The 21,293-nt window shown below is 33.9% G+C and overlaps 1 protein-coding gene across 2 annotated transcripts in view; it reads right to left on the minus strand.

Annotated features, from left to right (window-relative positions):
* EPHA6 (EPH receptor A6) overlaps positions 1-21,293 on the minus strand; it is an 876,957-nt gene that overhangs the window by 268,779 nt on the left and 586,885 nt on the right. For both annotated transcript variants that reach the window (XM_059392124.1, XM_059392125.1), the window contains one exon: positions 7,680-7,842. In XM_059392124.1, the coding sequence (XP_059248107.1) occupies positions 7,680-7,842 (163 nt within the window). The remainder of the gene's footprint in view (positions 1-7,679; positions 7,843-21,293) is intronic.

The raw sequence follows: 21,293 nt of genomic DNA on the forward strand, positions 1-21,293 counted from the left end.
GGAGCCTGCTTCCCCCTCTCTCTCTCTCTGCCTGCTTCTCTGCCTACTTGTGATCTCTATCTGTCAAATGGATAAATAAAATATTTTAAAAAATCACAGCTAATGACCAAGTTGAATAAGAAAAGTAAAAACACTGAATTGGATATAAAGGGAACTCAGTCCTAACTCTGAACATTAATATGAAAAATACTATCCCCATATAATATAATATGCCCATTCCAACACTTACTAGTAGAATGTGGTAAGTTACTAACCTTCTTTGTGTTTTGGTTTCCTGATCCATAAAATGGACATGGTAATAGTATGTACTTCAAAGGTTAGTAGCCACAAAGAATACATAAGTGCTTGGAAAATAATTATAATTCAATAAATATTATCTGTTGGAACCTCAATGTTAGAAGTTACCTTAAGATTGTATCACAACCTCCTAAACAAAGCAAGGATTTCCTTTATGATATGCTACAAATGTATCCAGCTAGTTGGCACAAATTCTTATCATGGGGGGCATTTATTACCTCATAAGGTGGGTTAGTTTATAGTTGGACAACTTAACTGCTAGAAAATTCTTCTTTCCTACTGCCGTTTGCATTTAGATAGCTATGGTTGCCAACACTGAAAGTGTGCTATTGATTAGGGGGAAAAAAGTGTTCTATTGATTGGAGATTATTTCAAATTAAAATCTTACATACTGGTATTTGTCCTCCTCTGGGTAGACTCATAAATATGAAATCTGCCTCTTGCTTGATTAATTAACTTTTTTATTACTCCACCAGGGTCAGCTGGTCCTCTTTCTGCTTCATGCTTCATCATTAATAACCATCCTCAAATTTCTGGCTGCTGTTAATAATGATGTAGCTAATTTCATCGTAAGTAATTGAAGCAGTACAGATTGGGCTTCAACCAACAGACCAGATCAAACATAATAGAGGTTTTGTTTGTTTGTTTGTTTGTTTTTTTAAGCATAATAGAGATTTTTTTCAAAAGGAAGTTTAATGAAAAAAAATATGTTTTACAACAACAAAAATATCATTTAGCTCTACCTAAAATGCCCTTAGTTTTAGAATTAAAAATTAATTTGTGATTAAAGTTCTACATACTATGTTTCTATACAACTCAAGCCAGTTACAGCCTGACTGCCCAAATAAAGCAAGCTAAAATGTTTATCTGTGGCAAATAAAAAATATTTGATTCTTTCTGTTTAGACTGGCAGGCAGCATGCTATTCTCCCAATTTCAGCCTTTAAAATTGTAAGTTATTCATTTATTTGATTAAATATACATTGGAAACTATAAGCAAGACATTTCACAAGACACAAAAATACACTAGCTATAGTTCTTAACCTTGAAGAGCTAACAACTTAGCAAATAAGATGACTTTTCACCAGACTGATCCAGAACATTTCAGGAGGGGTAGCAGATGAGCTGGACCAACCAGCTGTACTGTGATAGGTTTCTGAATCTTCCAGTTGGAAGTCATAGAAAAAGCTTAGAAATTATGAAGATTCAGAAAATTTCATGTATAAAGCATCCATACATTTTTTCAGAGTTTGTGTTAACTAGAGGGAGATGATACAAGAATGATGTTAGTTGATTAGGATTGGAGGGAGACTTGAATATTTGTTGAGAAATTCACATTTTATGTGGTAGAAAATACTCAATGATTTGGGAGCTTTTAAGTGGACAGGGTGAAGTATAGAAAAATTGGTCCAATTGAACCATAAAGAACAAATTAGGGAAGAAGGAATAAGAGACACAATATTGAACCTTAATTTCTAGAATAATTTCCCATTTATAAATTGTTAAACAATCAAATTGCTTAACTATGAAACCATACTAAAAACAGCTAAGTATTATGGATGTTTTAAAATAATTAATTGATTAAATTCATTCATTTATAACTACACTAACACTTTTTGTATACATGTGCAAGACACGACATACGATTTTATTTATTATTGGAAGGGAGAGACACATAGAAAGAGGGAACACAAGCAGGGGGGATGGGAGAGGGAGAAGCAGGCTTCCTACTGAGCAGAGAGCCCCATGTGGGACAGGATCTCAATACTCTGGGATCATGAGCTGAGCCCAAGGCAGAGGCTTAATGACTGAGCCACCCAGGTGCCCCAGGACATAAGATTCTATTTTGAAATAACTACTATGATCGAGTAATTTATTGTTTGGTTGGTAAAGTTGATTATGATGATTTTTGTGCGGTTATGTTATGTGATATAAACTTAGTCCATTGTTACTACTTTTGGTAAATAATACATTTTCAAATGTTGACAGATGTGGCTTTTGTGCAACAAAAGTGCTTTATGTAGCTTACAGGTAAAAACCTAAGTTTGTATGTTGCTGAAATTTAATGTATATGTATAATTAACCCTTCCAGGGGAAAAGAATGCAATGCTTCCATGTTGGCAATGTATACTTCTCCTGGGTCATTTGGATAACCATTAATGCAATGGGAGAGGTAAACTGCTAAATACTATGTGTAAATTTCCAGCTTTCTTTCAAAAATTGGCTTTAAGCTATGGATTCCGCACCCTTTTGACAGCTTCACAAGTTTTCTTCACAAATATTTAAGTAAAATGTTCAAGTTGGCTGCAATACAGCAGGATATATTTTATTTGAGTTTTAAAGGATGTGTACATGAAATTACTTTCTGCTACTCTAAAATACATTTGGATATTAGATAAGTCTTGGGGTTTTATGAGTCCTGGGTGGCTCAGTCTGTTAAGCTTCTACATCTCGACTTCAGCTCTGGTCAGGATCTCAGGGTCGTGAGCTTGAGTCAGGCCTCTGGTTCTGTGCTCAGTGGGGAGTCTACTTGGAATTCTCCCCCCACCCCAGTTCTCTCTCTCTCTCTCTCAAATAAATAAATAAATCTTGTAAAAAAAAAAAGTTTTGGTGATTTAAATAACCAAATGTTTAACTTCCTTATCTTTAAATTATTATTATTGCTTTTTCTAAAAAATAGTAGGTGTAATTTTAAGAAATTATTATTAAAAAATTAAATCAAAGATCTTTTTAAAGAAGTTTTCAAGGATATGGATACTACTGGCTATGTAGATAACTTTTTAATTTTAATTGTTATCTTTTTTTCTATTTAAAAGAAGAACATTTTCTTCAGAAAATAAGAACAAAATTATAATAAATATAAGGTGGTTAACATTTCCTGTTGTTTCATTCATATAAGCCAAAAAGGTCTCTACTTAATCTGTGTGTGTGTGTGTGTGTGTGTGTGTGTGTGTGTGTGTGTTTGATAGTTTTGGGCCTAATGTAAATTCATTTTAATATGGAGAAAATTCTTATATTAGCATCTGACACCAATCTTTTACCTTTCTCAAGAAGATCCACATGTAATGTTTATATATTTTTACTTTCTTACTACTGATTCTATAATTTATTGTAATTTTATTATATCCATTCTAAAAATGTGGGAGAATCAATTACAGCGCCTGATTAAAAAGACCAGTACACAATAGGTACTCAATAAATGCTGTAGGTGGACATAATATTTAGTTGTACATTCTTTATCAAAGAGAGATTAGCAGACATAATGGAATTACAGCAATAAAACAGAAAAGTCTTTTGTGGCTATATAGGAGTAAATAGGATTGATATATACATGAATAGGATATTCATGTACATGTACATGTACATTCTTCAGAAGAATGAGCCTCCTCACCTTCTAACTGATCCCTTCATGACCCATTCATGTACATGTACATGGATATACCTATTCATGTATATATCTACCGATCAATTAATTACTTATATCTACCCACCTATATGTTATCTATTTATCTCTCCATATACACATATGTAAAGAGGTTATTCTGTAGTCTTGGGGAGAGAGGAAACTAATAGGTCTAGGTCAAGTAGGCTCTTTTCATAGTGCTAGCCATCATCATTAGTGATTTTACATTTGTTTAGCTAGTTTCTACTACATAATCTGACTCTGGAAAAAAATCCAGTTTCTGGTCCAGAAGACAAGAGAGGTAACTGTGATTGTTATTCAGATGCCACTATATTTGGAGAACACTAGTGGGTTAAGACTACTATGATTTTGAAAAGGAGTTCTTTCATATTTTGTATTACTGTCTTATTTGCAAACTAAACAAGCAAAACAGATACGGCTAGAGAAAATGAAATTGCAAAGTATTTCACTCTGTTTACTTAAAAAAGAAATTGAACCAGACCATCAAATGAGAGAACCTCATCTCTCTTCCCCAATCCACCCCCACCCCTATGTTTGTACTGTAAAGTTAATTAATTAAATAGAATGCACAAGAGAGAACTTAGTTTAGGCACTACTCAGGAGACAAAAGCTACCAAAATTGAAAGGTGAGCTAGGAGGGTATGAAGAGAAAAAGACTGATGCTATAGATAGGGATTCATATTATTATATACCCAAATTTATAGTAAACCTGCTCATATCCAACTATGACATTATTCACTGAAATTCTCTTCTGGATATAAACAGCATGCTTTGAAAATGCAATTTAAAACTAACCAGATAAAAAACGATCCTTTAAATGATTTTCCCCCTAGGCTGTAAAGTGACTTGGGAACCATTCTATTTTACCCAAATCCCAGATTTAGACAAACATATTTTTCAGATTCTTCTCAGAGATTCTGTCTTTTCAAGGATCTAATAAAAGTAACTTTCATGTCATTTACAAATCTGTGATTCAGAACATGTTTTTTGCTGTCTGCTGTGGCCATTGTCATATGGTTCTAGGGTTCTAGTCCTGAACCTCCACTCATTGATTATCAGGTTTTGGTAAAGCTACTTATTTTTCTAAAAGGAGAAATAATTTTGTCAGAATTAAAAAGATAATTTGTGTAAATTGCTCAGGATAGTGTCTTGCACCTGTTACTGGTCATGTTCCTTCCTAATTAAACCCCCCTCCTGGCTCCTCAGTATCTTCAGAAGGCTCAGCGTTCTTCGTGGGGCAAAAGAGCACCTTTGTGTTGGCCCTTGTCTAACTCTCTGCCTTTTGTTCCCACCATTTCACCTTTATGACTCCTCACTGCAGCCACACCAAATTACTTGCTCTTCTTTAAATTTTTCATGCTATTTCAGGCCTCACTGTTTTTGCTATTCCTTTACTGCTCCTCTTTCTTTCAAGAATGAGCCTCCTCACCTTCCAACTGATCCCTTCATGACCCATTCATGCTAAATTAAAAATTTTCTTCCCTATGCTTTCAGAGCACCCTTTGCATATTTTTATGATAGTACATTCACTAACCTTGTATTTTTTATTTAAATTTTTATTTTCTTCCCACAAATCTAGACTATAAATTATGTGAAGGCTGTTGGTCTTATTATTACTTTTTTTTTTTAAATCCCCAGAGCCTCACAGAGAATGTGGCACATATTAATGGTCCTATACATTTTTGTTGGATGAATAAATATTATATTGAGTCATTGGTGAGCATGGGACCTTTTCTGATCAGGAATCTCAAAGTACTTGTCTTTTATATAATATCTGAAAGAATTCTAGTCCTGAAAGTACAATGAGTTGAAATTTAGAGTTAAACCAAATTAAAATTTTCATATTTAGAGTAGAACTATTTTTTAAATTAGACTAGATTGTTTTCTATAGAAGTCCCAGATAAACACAAATGACTTATCTAGATTTAGCCCTATAAATTTGTCTGAGAATATATTTTTGACTTAATGATGTAATACTCAAAAATGTCATACTTTTAAAAAGATAAATTTCTCATCAGTGAAAAACAGTAAGGAAACTTGAGATGCAGGGATGCTGTACACACAGCCTGAACAACACAATGACAGGACTCTTCCCAGGACCAAACTTTCATCGAAACGCATCCTCTGGCTTTGCATCAAGGCAAAGTCTTGACATGAGAGCAGGGGAAAAAGAGTCAACAGGAGGGATGGCACTTTGAATATTTTTATATTGTTTTTAATTAGGGAACTATGTTTTGTGATAATTACATTCCACTCCCAACAATTTCATCTCTAGCTTGAGAAGTCAATAGTCTCCAGCAGGATTATAAATGACCATCACTGATATTACACATCCAGGTTATATGTGTTCTTTTTATTCATTAGTTTACTCTCTCTCCCTAAGCTGTGTTCCTCCTTAATTTATGCTGGTGTTTTCCCACCTTTTAGCAACAAATAGTTGCAACGAGGACGTTCTTGCAAACTGATATTGTTTGTCAATATAAAAACAACACTCCTTCCATCATAGAATTTGAAGTTCCAACAGCTTCATTTTGAGGAAGTGACATACTAGAGGAATTGTGGTCTGTTTCCTGATCTTACCATTAGCTCTTTTTAATAATTCCAATGAAAGAACTCTGTAGGATGGTGGAGTAGTTCAGAGTATAGGCCTTGGAAAAGGTAGCCCTCAGTTTCAAATTTCAGCTTAGTTTCTTTCTTTCTTTCTTTCTTTCTTTCTTTCTTTCTTTCTTTTTAAAGATTTTACTTATTTATTTGACACAGAAGAGGAGAGAGAGAGAGAGAGAGAAAACACAAGCAGAGGGAGTGGGAGAGGAAGAAGCTGACTTCCTCTTGAGCAGAGAGCCTGATGTGCGACCGGATTCCAGGACCCTGGGATCATGACCTGAGTCAAAGGCAGCTGCTTAATGGCTGAGCCACACAGGCACCCTATAGCCTAGCTTCTTACTAGTATCTGGACAAATTGCTCTATTTTTCTAGACTTCTGTTTTCTCATGAGTGAAATTAGAAAAATCATACTGGTGTTACTGGATGTTGAAAGGTTTAAATGGAATAATAGATATAAGGTATATAATTTCTGGTACTTATTAGGAGCTCAATAAATTGTAGCTCGATATAAGCTCAATAAATGGTAGCTATTATTGTTACTTATAAAAGAATTTTTAAAATTTTTTGCTATTCTTGAATTCTTATATAAATACGGGTATTTTAGCAATGATGGGGACAGATTATTATAATTAGATATTTGGACATTTTTCCATAAAGGAACATTACAAAAGCCACACATACTATCTTTACAAAGATAGCAGTAAGATACTTTTACGAAAGCAAAAATTGAATTCAATAGTAGAGCTGGATTTAGACTAAATAAGACATTTCAAAGCTTATGTTACATGACATTGGAATACCTCATTCCCTTTGTCTCCCATTTTGATTTTTCAACACATCAAGGCTATGGAACTAATTTGAGTTTCTAATTAAGCCCATGTGTCTATATTTAAACTTGTAATGTACATTTCAGTGGAGTTTTTCTCCTGACTACTGTTTTTTATTGATCTGAGATAACAAGCCAAAGCTGTACAATTTTGAACTAACTGCTAAATCATTTGCTCATGGCTTTGTTCCTTTCCAAGTTTTCATTAGTATCATATTATGATGCCAAAACTGGCAAACAATTAGGCTAACACCGCCCACTGAGACTCTATGCTATAGCATGAGTGATGAATTCTGCATAAAGAGATGTATTGGGGCCACGTTACAATTGTGGTAGAGTAAGGCATTTCATGGAGGTATTTAATGATATCACCGCAACATTGACCGAAATGACAATATGAGTATTTACGTGAACAGAATCCTGTTTGATGAAACTATTCACAACTGGGGACATCAGATTTTTACCGATCAGGTCAGATTGAAGTAGTACTAAATTAACATCTTATTTTATATGTTTGTGTAAAACTTACTCTCATCTCCTGTTTCAAATTCAAACTTCTGACTGTAGCCACTGTATCCTGTTGCAGTCCTCACTCGGATATGAAATATGTACTTGGTGGCTGGCTTGAGACCTGTGATGATGACACTGGGTGCCTTGGACCTCGTGGAGGAATAGGTAAGCTGCTCATGCTCCTGGGAATAGAGAAGAGGAGAAAGGAAATGAAGCAGAGTTATTCCACTTTTTTCTAGAAACATTCCCAAGTTAAGCTGAGTAATTATGCTCTGAATATCAAAAATATTGATTAAAGAGAGGTGTAAGCATGGTTTTCCAAAATTTAGCACTTATTTATCATTATGATGCATATGATATGGTCTTGATTTGGTAATTTATTAAGAAAGATGATTATCTTATATAAACTTGCACTTGGATTTTTGGTGATTTGGATTTCTGATCCAACTCTAAGGAATGGTGATGGCGTGAGAGCACGTTTACACAGAATGGCAGCTGCACTGGGAACAAAATGGGCACATCAGATCAGACCACACCAGCAGAGTGCAAGGAGCAAGGGTGGGAAAATTCAAGTACCCGCTACTCACTTCTACCCGCAGGTAGTGCCAAAATGCCGGCGCTATCCGTGGGTAGACCTGTGGGTGAAAGGAAAAATAAATTAATTGTTTTTTAAAATTTGAAGTAGTTTATCCTGAATCAATTGCTTTGTTCCAAAACTCAGTGATGCCACAGTAGTTAACAACTCAAGTTGAGTCCAACTTGAAACATAAAACTAAGAAAATTTTCCCTTAAGGGAGAACTGACTCCTCCCCCAGATATCACAGTTTATTTTTTGAAGATGCACAAGTGACACAGTCATTGTGAGGTAGATTTTAACCCACTGAGCCACCCAGGCATCCCTGTGAGGTAGATTTTAAAACAGTCTGCCCACGAAGGTGCATCAAAGTCCCAGAAAGGTACGAAAGACTACCACACCTGCAGAACTAGAGGCTAGGCTCCCAGTCACCTGCAGTTAACTGCCAGACTACTTCTCCTCACTAACTGGAAGGGTTTTCCACAGCTGACTGCATGATTTGGTCAGTCGGGGTCTTTCAAGGGGACTCTCTTGCCCATCAGCTTAGAACAGGATAGTTCATTTAACCCGCACATAAAAGAGACTGTCCATAATATGCTGGTGGTGGAGACAAATTAAATTCAATACTGTTTTTGTACAGGGTTACTGTTCAGTAACTTTATAATGATATTTTAATAGAGTATCTAGGAAAAAAATAGTTATTTGTATGAGTAACTCTTCTAAATTCATAAGTCAAAGTAGGCCACCAGGTCCTTAAGCTAATTCTCCACTATTCTCATAAATCTAACAATAGAAATTCTCAGGGAGGGAAATGACTTTCAAGATCATTAACTGAACCACTCATTTGATGCCTAAATTCTATCTATAATATTCTCATCAAGATTTCACTTAGCCGTTCCCTGAAAATCTCTGTTGTTCAGATCTTCCAGATTTACAAACAAAGTTATAAAAATCTACACCTGTGTACAATGTGTCAAACTCCATTTATTTGCTGGGGATGTTTTAAGATTTAGAACTATGAAAATCATTTCCCTTAAGCTACTTTTGTGAAAAATATCCTATTCTTAAAGATCATTTTTAAATTTTATGGCCCTATTTGTCAGAACATTATATGCTACATGGTTCTTTTGAGTCTAGCTGAGGAATTGAATTTGCCATCTATACCCCTAATAGAACTAGTTATTGAACACAAAGTGCAAAGAAAAAAAAATGAGTTAACAATAGCAACATTTTAACTAAAAAAGACAAAACTGACAAACAGCAGTTTATATTTATCTCTAATTTTGAGTTTAGAAAGTAAGTATATACCTACCTAACATAAAATCCAAAGAAATAAAGTCTGTACAATCATTGAGGGTAGTAATCAATTAAGCGCTAAAAGGAGATAAATCAAAGACTTTACAGTTAGGGAGCTTAACAGCATATTGCATAGTGGAGGGAAAAAAAATGCTTGGGCACTATTTCTGATGATGTTGTTTCTGGTTAGAAATTTGCCAAACTTTTTGGATTTTCAATCTCACATACAGGAGCATAGTCCACCTTTTACAGAATTTCTTGCAATGTAAGGGTGTCTTTTGATTGGTAGTTCACAATATGAAATGATGACTGAGAAAGAAGTTTTAAAGTCCTGAAAAAATAAACTTCATCTTATCCTAAAGGGAGAAGATACAGATTTGAAAAATCTACTCTTAGAATGGCAGCACGCCAATGGCACACTGTCTTTGTTCCTTCATCAAAATGTAGCTAACTAGTAATTTCTTACTTAGTAAAGTTACAGGGAAGAAAGGACACTTTTTGCAAACAACTTTTAGCATTTCTGCTGTTATATACAAAAGTATAGCTGTAGCTGCTCCATCTCTGGAATACAAATCCTCAAGCAGGAAATGTGCTTCCATGCTTCCTCAGCCTGAATCACAGCCGTGCTGTGGTGACTGTTGTCTCAACATCTTGCCACTTCTCAGCATACCAAAGAGAGGGACTCGGAAAACAGCACTCATGAAGGTTTCCTCTTTCCACTGTGCAGCAGTCCTCCTTGCTGGTGTTTCCAAGCTCTTGGGAAACTAAGTTAGCACTATCCATTACAATCATAGCATCCTCTAGTCCCGAACTTTGGCTAATTGCTTCTGCTGATATATCAACTCCAATTCTAAGTAGCTGTCACCATCCTTTGCCACAGAGCCATCTAGACCACTGTATTCCTCCTCACAGGCTGGCTTCTGGACATGTTTGAATGGGATATGTGTGCAAGTTTTTCTGGAGTTTGTACCACAGTGGAATTGCTGGCTTTATGACATGCGTGTGTTCAATTTGCTAGGTAATCCATCCTGTTGTTCATAAAACACTTAAAGATGTTTTTCATCTTCACTGAATTTGTAGTGAAATCCTTTTTGTGTTCTTAATTTTATTTAATTTTGTATTTTTTTCCCCCTTGATCAAGCTTTCCAGAGGTTTGAAACAACTTCTGGTTTTGTTTATCTAACTGCATCTTTGTCTTCTATTACATTTAATATCTGCTCTTACTATAAATTTTCTATAAATTTTCTTACTTCTTTCTAGTTTCTTTGTGTTAATTATTCAGTCTTTTAACTTCCTGCATTTCATGCTTAATTCATTGATTGTCAGTATATCTTTTTCAAATATACAAAGTAAGTCTACGAGTTTCACTTTAAGTACGACACTGTAAGTTCCTATGGTGTATTATCAATCAGTTCTAAGTATTTGCAAAACTATATGATTTTTTAATTCTTTGTGGTAGACAAATCTAAGATTGTCACTTGTACAGTTTCATGGTTCAAGAAAAGTTTTCAGGCAGTAAATAAGTGGCACAAAGTGAAGCAAAACACCACTGGTTGCACTGAACTATGAATAAGATAGTGGATGCTGATGGCTGAGCACACAGGCAGCCTTTTGCATAATGTTTGCTGCTGAAAGTAAAACTGCTTGTTGCACTCTTTCTCCTTGGATGAGCATGAGTAATAGCACCAATTGTGAGGAAAAAAATTAGTAATAATGTATTTTAATGTATCATTATGCATATCATTTAAAAATTATATATATATATAATTTCCATTTTATATATTTGTATCTATATATATTTTTTAAATAGTTCAGAACGAAATAGTGTGAACATGAGTCGTTGTCAAACATAATGTGTATGACCTGATCTCTAGAGATGTTGACCTCACCTCCTGTTCTTTTTCCATGATTAGGTCCTACAGCTTAGACTCAGACACTGCTCCTTCTGAGCTGCTGAGAATCAAGGCTTTGGGGGAGTCTAGTTTTACTGTCACATTCAACATTTTGTTTACCTAAACTACTGAATCTAGCTTTATCTCTGTAGATGTCAACTCTTCAAGGTAACTAAAAGGGATGTTCTTGCCAGATTCTGGATCCTATTAGCATTTAACCTAAAAACCATAACAGTGAAAAGAAATAGGCTAAGGTGCTCAGTTCATATGGCTCCATCTTTCTAAAATCAGTGGTAGGATGGCCTGTATCAACAAAAGGCAGCATGTAGAGAATTCTGGGTTGGAATTTTCTTGCCTTAGGCTTGGTCTTGGTTCTACTTACATTATGTATCTTCTTAAGTCACCTTGAAGACTTTGACTTATTCATATTGCAAATTCATTCATTCCAGAGACCCTGAATGCCTACTATATTTAAGGAGGTTCTAGGGCACTCTAACAGATGTATGGTACATAATCACCAAAGCTCTAACTAAGCAATTAAATTCTATAATTATTTTTATGTCAGAAATACAAGGCCCCTCTCTTCTACTGTGACCCATTCTCATCACTCCTTATCTCACTGTTGGTTTACCACTCCCACCAGTGGAAGTAGAATCAATAGGTCCACAAAGTGGTCATCATTTAGCTGGTTTGCTTTCTCTTAAAATCTTTAGGTCCAGTGAGACTTGTGCCAGATATTTTATCTTTGTTTTACTATTTAATTTTAAATTAATTGATTATAGGTGTGATTAAAATTGTAGTAGACATTTTTTCTACAAATATTTATATATAAAGATAGATTAGCAATCATAAGAGAACCATGATTTATGTAATGTTTTGCAATACACATACTTTATATAATACTCTTAAGACTGCGTGAAGCAAAAGAACTGATATTTTTATTCTCACCTAACGTACAATGAAACTGGTCAAAAAAAGGATAAGTCACTTACCAAATAAAGTCACATAACTAGTTAAAAGTTCCCATTTAAGATGTGCTTTGTCACTATATCCAATTAAGACAGATGTGTCCAGGACAAATACACTAATAAATTAGACTTTGAGCCAAGGTCATGTCTTTACATTTTACATTTACATTTTTGATCATCCACTAGAAATAACTTCAAATTTAAAACAAACTGTGATCCAGATAGTAATGATTTGGTGGCATCAGAATATTTTATCTCCTCAATGAGAGAGACAATTCTCAACAATAAAGGTTTTAGCTAGTCTTTTCAAAGATAAAATTATTTTCTACTATGGTTAACACATCCATGCATCCTGTCTTTATTTTCATTCTCTTTTTCTTTTTTATAGTGGGTCCTATAGACAGATTCCAGGAAATACAGGGGGCTTATAACTCACCTAATCTTGCATGGAACATAAACTATTCTTGTTCAGGGCTGGGAATACAATTTATTTGATGAGGTCCAGGAGATCTTTCTAGAATTTTTGATGTATGAAGGTACCTGGATGGCTTTATTCATAGAACAGTACTAAGAGGACAGATTAAAGAACTGCTGGATTTTCTTTTATCCTTTCAAGTCATACCAAGTGTAAAATGATCAGAAATAGGCCAAAAAAATCAGCACTTTACTATCACAGCATTATTATTACTATTTACTGCTATCATTATTATTTTAGCAATGTTCTAATTAAGCCAATGGTAAAGTTCTTGTTCTATTGGCTAGCAGACTGAAGCTATGATTCCTGAGAAAATAAAACAGTACTGCAAGTGGATTTTTAACGCCTCTTTTAGGGATTACCTAAGTCATTTTTTAATCCTTTGTCTTTCTCCATATCTATGTTTGTCTTTCTTACCCTGCCTCTCATTCCCAGAGGCAAACACACATTCTTTAAACAATACATGATAGAAGCCATTGCGACACATCTCCGCAATAATCCTCTCAAAACTAAACAGATTAAAACCACATTCGGAACATGACTTACTATCTGCGGAAAGATTTTTTTTTTTTTCCTGACAAATAAAGAATTGCGTGGCCTAAAAGCAAAGTTTGAATGGTTATCAAAGAATCTTTTTGCCTAAACAACGATATTAGAGAATACTTTACTTGATTAAAAGAAAGACACATGAAAAAGTGCTCCATATCACTCGGCATCAGGGAAATACAAATCAAAACCACAATGAGATATCACCTCACACCAGTCAGAATGGCTAAAATCAACAAGTCAGGAAACGACAGATGCTGGCGAGGATGCGGAGAAAGGGGAACCCTCCTCCACTGTTGGTGGGAATGCAAGCTGGTGCAGCCACTCTGGAAAACAGCATGGAGGTTCCTCAAAATGTTGAAAATAGAACTGCCCTATGACCCAGCAAGTGCACTATTGGGTATTTACCCTAAAGATACAGACGTAGTGATCCAAAGGGGCATGTGCACCCGAATGTTTATAGCAGCAATGTCCATAATAGCCAAACTATGGAAAGAACCTAGATGTCCATCAACAGATGAATGGATCAAGAAGATGTGGTATATATACACAATGGAATACTATGCAGCCATCAAAAGAAATGAAATCTTGCCATTTGCGACAACATGGATGGAACTAGAGCGTATCATGCTTAGCGAAATAAGTCAAGCAGAGAAAGACAACTATCATATGATCTCCCTGATATGAAGAGGTGGTGATGCAACATGGGGGCTTAAGTGGGTAGGAGAAGAATAAATGAAACAAGATGAGATTGGGAGGGAGACAAACCATAAGTGACTCTTAATCTCACAAAACAAACTGAGGGTTGCTGGGGGGAGGGGGTTTAGGAGAAGGGGGTGGGATTATGGACATTGGGGAGGGTATGTGCTTTGGTGAGTGCTGTGAAGTGTGTAAACCTGGTGATTCACAGACCTGTACCCCCTGGGGATAAAAATATATGTTTATAAAAAATAAAAAAATTAAAAAAAAAAAAAAAGAAAGTTCTTTCACATGACCTTAGAAGGAAAGCTTGAGTACTAGATCTGCTCAGGGTGTAATGCTTGTTTCACAAAGGAAAGAGCTACTGAATCTGGTGGATTTGATTTCACAGGTCCCTATATGAATGAGCACTACATGGAGGCAGGTACTTGTATATCAGACTCTGGCTGAAAGATTTTTTTTTTTTTTTTAAAGATTTTATTTATTTATTTGACAGAGAGAAATCACAAGTAGGCAGAGAGGCAGGCAGAGAGAGAGAGGAGGAAGCAGGCTCCCTGCTGAGCAGAGAGCCCGATGCGGGACTCGATCCCAGGACCCTGAGATCATGACCTGAGCCGAAGGCAGCGGCTTAACCACTGAGCCACCCAGGCGCCCTGAAAGATTTCTTAAGATTCTTCATATCTTCACTTTGATGATGCAATCTGTTGATTGCTAATGTGGATTCCCAAGTGCTATAGAAGTAGGCATAAATATAGAAATTGAAGTATTAGCATGCCTGTAAAATAGACATTATCATAAAAGAGCTCATAGTACTAAAAAATTCATCCATCTCTATTCTTTTATTAGTTGCCTGAATTTATCTCACTGAAGTGCTGATCTAATCTTTTTAAAGATATCTTTCTTTTTAAATTTTTAAAAAAGACCTTATATATTTATTTGACAGAGAGAGAGAGCACAAGCAGGGGGGCAGTAGGCATAGGGAGGCGGAGAAGCAGACTCTCCACTGAGCAAGGAGCCAGGAGATCTGGGGCTCAATCCCACAGAACCCTGGGATCATGATATGAGCCCAAGGCAGATGTTTAACTGACTGAACCACCAGGTGCCCCTTAAGAAATATTTAAAGAGAAATAATCTTACTCGACTCTAACCAAACCTTAAGGTATACAGAAAGGTTCTTCCTAAAACATAACTTAATTATCTTATTGAAAACTGAAACCAGTATTTTTTCCTTACTATGGGGAAACTGTCTTTTGTAATGATTTAACTAATAAACCTCATCTATCTGCCATGTATGATTTTCTACCCAGAACTCCCTAGAGAATTAACTGAAAAGATTCACAACTAATAAGCGAAGTCAGCTAGGTAGCCAACATACAATTATCAGTGGTTTTCCTATATACTAGCAGTGACCAATTAAAATTCTACTTTAAATATTCCAGTTACTATGTCAACAAAAACCTTATGATACTTGAGTATATGATAAAATTATGCAAAACCTGTATGAATAAATCCATAACATTTTATTGCAGAAACCAAAAGACAAATTTCTTACGTTTCTTCTCTTATTGTAATGCTAAGATTTTAGCAGAATATTGCATAATAGAAGTAAAAGCAGGAACTTTATTTTCCTTTTTTCTTTGATGGAATGGCTATTAATGTGCAACTGTTAAGCATAATCACATCTGACTTAGGTTTCTGTTGATAACCAGTTAAGGACTTTTCTTCCTTTTTCTTATACTGTTATTGCATTTGTATTATGTTTTTAAAATGTGATATGGATTCTGAATGTTACAAAAAATTTATCTGTATTTTCCAAGTTTATTATATGTTTTTTCACCTTTCACTTATGAAGAACTATCTTTGCATTCCTAAGATAAATTCTACTAGTAAATTTTTGTTCACAAAATTTTTATTGCAATTTTGGTTGCAATTTGGTAATATTTCAGCTAGAATGTTTAAACCTATGTTTATAGGTGATCTTGGCCTAGAGTTTTCTTATATTTTCCCATTTTTATTATCAGTCTCTGGTTGTGATATTTGGATTAGATTATATTTAGAGAATGTTATGAAACTTTCCCCTTAGTAATATTCTGGAAAAATTTATATAACATGGGAATTATCTATTTCTTGAAAATTTAATTGAAATGGACCATCTTGGGAGTAGATATTAACCATTTTTTAAAACTTATTTTATCCTACATTCTGATTGTCTTCTAGTTTACTTTTGGTAATTAAGAGAAAATTATCTATTAAATTTGTTTTACATTTATTGTTGTAAATTTATATCTAGTCTTGTCTCATCATTAAAAATCTCTTTCATAAGTAACATTTTCCACCACGTTGGCAAGCTTGTTTATTTTGAGAACTTGGCTTTGAGTTTTAGAAAGATTTCATTTTTTAAAAGGAACTCAGCCTTTTAAGAACTTGGTTTTGATTTTTTTAAATTAAACACATTTTATTGAATCCATTTAATTACTGTTTAAAAATCTTAAACTTGTTAATGCCTTCTTTTTTTTTTTTTCCTGTATTGGTCATATCACAAAGGTTTGAATGTATGTGTATCTCAATGTCTTTTATTTTAAAATAATTTATAATTTAAGTTTGTTACCCTTTAATAGGTGATATTTAATATTATATTTTAAATTTTCAAATGAATAAATTTTGGGGGTGAGTTGGGGAGGTTTTTAATTTTTTTTTATTTTGTTGCATGATTTTCAAAGAATGATTCAAAGAATCATGAAATAATTTTATACAACCTGGTCCCTTCTTCTAGTTATTTCAGTGTGTGTCCATACATATCTCCAAGCAGACAGCAATTTCTTCAGACATGTGGTCTGTATTTTCTTCAACAAACCAAAACCAAAAAAGCAAAGGAGGGTTGGATGCATAGTTAGAGTTTAATATACATCTAGTGATTGATATCCGCAGAATACCTAAATTGTTTAACACAGAGGGCATCTGATATAGTTCTGCTCACATATCATTGGGAACTGGATGCTGAAACTTTTGCTTCCAAGCAGGAGTGCAGCAAGGGATTCTCACACTGATTCTCCTGTGAGCAGATCAAAGCTAACCCCACCAGCTGGGGAGATGGGCCTGGTGCTCAACAAAGGTGATTGGCCCCAGAGACACAAAGAAGCTAGAATGATTATTCTTTTCTCACGTTTATTGAAGTATATAAGACAGAATTGTAATTTGGAAGATGAAGGGGTTATCAAGCTTGTTGATAGGATGTTCTACACTAGTGGGTAGAGTGTTCTGACATGTTTTGTTAGGTAAAAACTGGCCACTGCTATAACAAAATTACTAATGATGCATATGTAAGAAAAATGTAGAAGCCAGTATTCTAAGCACACAACTACTTTCTGACAGCACTTTAGAAGTATCATTTAGCTTACCACAGCTATAATTTACAACAATCAACTCTTGATTAGCCCCAGTGGTCCAAAATAGGAGGTAACCCCAAATCACTTTGAAATGCATTCATGATTTTTTCTCATATTCTTACCAATATGTATCATGTTTCACCTCTAGTGAAAATTAAATGTATTCCTTGAACATTAAATGTTAAGCAATAGTAGGAGATGGCACAAATGGACACCTGATGATAGAATATTGATCTGGAATTAAACATTTAAAATTGATTATCAGAAAACTTATATGTAGATAATTAACTGCCTGAAAGAGTAGCTAAATATACTATTAGGAGAAATGGTTAAACAGTTATAGTGTGATGTTTAGAAAATACTGGTCCTAGGATGAGACCAGTGGGATTCTACTTATAGCCAGTTCATCTGTGAAACTTGGGAAGGTTATATCACCTCAAAGGGCCAAGCTTGTTGTAAGGATAAAGAAAATAATGTGTAAAACCTTTTTACAGGCTCCAGCAGATGTGTAGTATAGCACAATTTCTTTATTTTAGGACTATTATCGGGAGGTGGTACATTTAATTTGGGGCAATGATAGGTTTGTGCCTTAAGGTAATTCTGCAGATGCTGATGTGGGGTCTTTAAAGAAATTTTGTTTTTGTTTTGTTTTCCTTTTAGCCTTTATATTCCCATTGCTTAATATACCTAGAATATTATAGGCTCTCATATTAGCCAAATGATTGAATAGAGAAATTAATGAATTATTGCTCTGTAAGTTTAGATTTAAAATTTTATCTACTGGTGTAACAATTTATAATCAGCTTGCACAAGTTAATGACAATTCAAATGACAGATGAGAAAAATTGTTTTGCAGGCTTATAGTACTTCCACAATGGAAATGTAATAATATTACGTCAGTATAGCTGGCTTGGTTTTTTAAGGAACATTGTGGAGAACATCCAAGATTCTACTTACCAAAATATATTTTGCAAAAACTGTATGCTTATAAAAACCTAAGATTTTGTTGAAATATCTGTTTATACATATCTCTTAATATTTATTCAGTTTTAATGTTCCCATCTGTCTTCATGTAACCTACCTTTGTACAGATAAGATATAGGCTTTTCTTTTGTGCTCTATAACTCTATAAATATTTATAATGATATTCAAGCAAAAATTAAATGTTTAAGACTTGATAGCTGTCCCTGAACAAAGTCCTCCCACTCAAAAGTTCTTAATGATTTTTTTAAAAGTATATTATAGATATTTTTAAATTTGCAATTAATTCTTAATGCTTTTGATAATTTTGTATGAGTTTTAAAAGATGTAAATTTGGTTATAATAATGCATATACAGATAGAAAAAGGAGGAAATATATGTAATAAGACATTAAAAATCATATTTGTTAGAGTATTGAATAAATAAAATAAAAAAATAAAAGTAAAATAAGACTATTTTATCTAAAGGGAGGAAATGAGAAGGAAAAATCATAATCAGAAGAGTATTTAAGGATTATAGTTAAACTAACCATTTTTAGAAAAATTTCCAAATTCCTTAAGTCTGTAGTTTAGACCTAGTATTAAAACAGCTACCTAAAAGCTGGTTAAAAACAACTTTGAAAATAAAATTAGGATAAGTTAGTAATAAATGACACCTAGAGAGAAAAAGAACACTAAATATCTTTGGAAACATTAATACACACATGTTGACCTCTTCAAATATAATTGGTGTTCTAAATCTCAAAGTGAATGTTTTCAAAGTTAAATTATTAGAACAATATGGATGAATGCAGTGGGATAAAACTAGAAAGGCAAGTCATGCATGGTGCCTTGATTAATTCTACCTAACTGCAATGTGAATTTAAAAAATAACAAAACTAGAAAAGAGAATCTGTTTTTTAAAAAGCAAAAATATAAAGCAGATTTTTCACAATAGTGCTAACTGAAATACATAATAGGTAAGAAAAATAAAGGATAGCAAAAGACAAATTTTTGAAAATGAGATAACTAGAGCAAATGAAGGTGACTAGTCTCTAAAACCAACTGATGGTTGCTAGATTTTCCAATAGAATGGAAGTAAACAAGAAAGTTAAAATGGGTAGAATTCACTAGAGGAGAATGCTTGTAAAATAAGAAAACAAAACAAAACAAAAATAGTTTGTACAAAATCCTCCACTGGAAACAGTATCATTTGTAAGTAGCAAGTAAAGTCTTGCATTTGTCCAAATTGGACACAAAACGTGATATAAGGGCTGCTTCTCCCATTGAAAAGAAAGCAGAAAGTCATTTAAATATACAAGCATGAGAATTCCTTAACCTCACTTGGAATAAGAAAGAAGCACCTTCTGCAGATTTATTTTTCATTTTTATCTTTTCCATTTAAATAGCTTTTGTCACCATGATGAAAGTTTTAACTTTTTAAATATTTGTTTATGGTCTTAAATGTGATCTGGTGACAGATATATTTGTTTTGTTCAAAATTAAAACAAAGATATCTGTTAAGATTGATCTACGAAGCTACAAAGAGTAATTTAAGTTTCAAGGAACAGAGTCCCACCTCCCAAAAGATTTAAAACTTTCTTTAGAAGTGATATCATCTTGACTTGAAATGTATCACATTATGCTCTAAATAAGGCAATGTTCTCAGCTAATGATTTAACTCTGTCATTGATTTTGAATTTCCTCAGAGGACTGGTAATATTAAAATGTGCATCAAATGAATGCCTCAAGATTTATAGTGAAATGTAAGTTTATCTAGATACTGTGACTGAAAACTAAGTAGTATTTCATTCCTGAGAGAAAATAAGTAATATGATAGCAATAAATAGATTGCTGTCGTTGACACTTTCCCACAGAAAACATGCACACACACACACACACACACACACACAGATACACACACACACACATACACACTCTTCTTTTATTTCCAACATGGATATTTCAAACCAAAGGAACTTGTAAATATATCAATGACTGCAGACAGTGTTAAATAAATGTAGAGGAATTGAAGGCAAAGCAAACTCATTTCCCAGTAACATCATTTTAATCTTTATCTTTACCAAATGGTGGATATATATTATTTATTTACTCATATGCATAAACCAGTTTTGAAATCAAGTTAGAATGAAAGAAAACTACATATGATGAAGCAATAAGTTAAATTGAGGGTAAAAGGAAAAGTAATCCCAACATAGTGAAGCTGTCACTGTTCTGTGGCCACAGATGTTGCACGTTTTAAATATTTATGCAGTTTGTACTTGGGAGAGTTGGTGGTGCTAGTAATGGATGCTTTTTCCTTGGGCAAGCAGATATCTCCTTATTTCCAAGTTTGGATAATTTGATCTGTATAGCTATTTTATTTGTAATGAATACACTGACACAACACAATATATAGTCCAAATTCAAAGAACTGGAAAAACTTTGCAGAAGTTTTCTCTCTTTTTTCTTTACTTTTATGAATGTTTTTTTTTTTTTTTTTTTTTTGCTCTGTAATATTTTTAGAGATAATTATTTAAATAGACTTTGAATTTTCAGCATTTCATACATATTCAAAATGAACAAATTTGCTTTGGCCCAGAACTGAAAAATATTTTTTTTTACATTAGTATAAATTAGAAGCAAAGCACATAATGTAATATTATGCAGGTTTAAAATCAAGTAGTATGGTGAATAAAAATGGTTACAAACTCTTTCACACTCCTCCTACTGAAAAGTCAGAACGCCCCCATCCACCTTGAATCTGGTCTAGCCTATGACTAGCCTATGACTGATTTGATCAGTAAAGTAGAAGTGATAAAACTGCCAGTTACTGGT

The sequence above is a fragment of the Mustela nigripes genome, chromosome 2 (assembly GCF_022355385.1).
Source record: "Mustela nigripes isolate SB6536 chromosome 2, MUSNIG.SB6536, whole genome shotgun sequence".
Classification (NCBI taxonomy): domain Eukaryota; kingdom Metazoa; phylum Chordata; class Mammalia; order Carnivora; family Mustelidae; genus Mustela; species Mustela nigripes.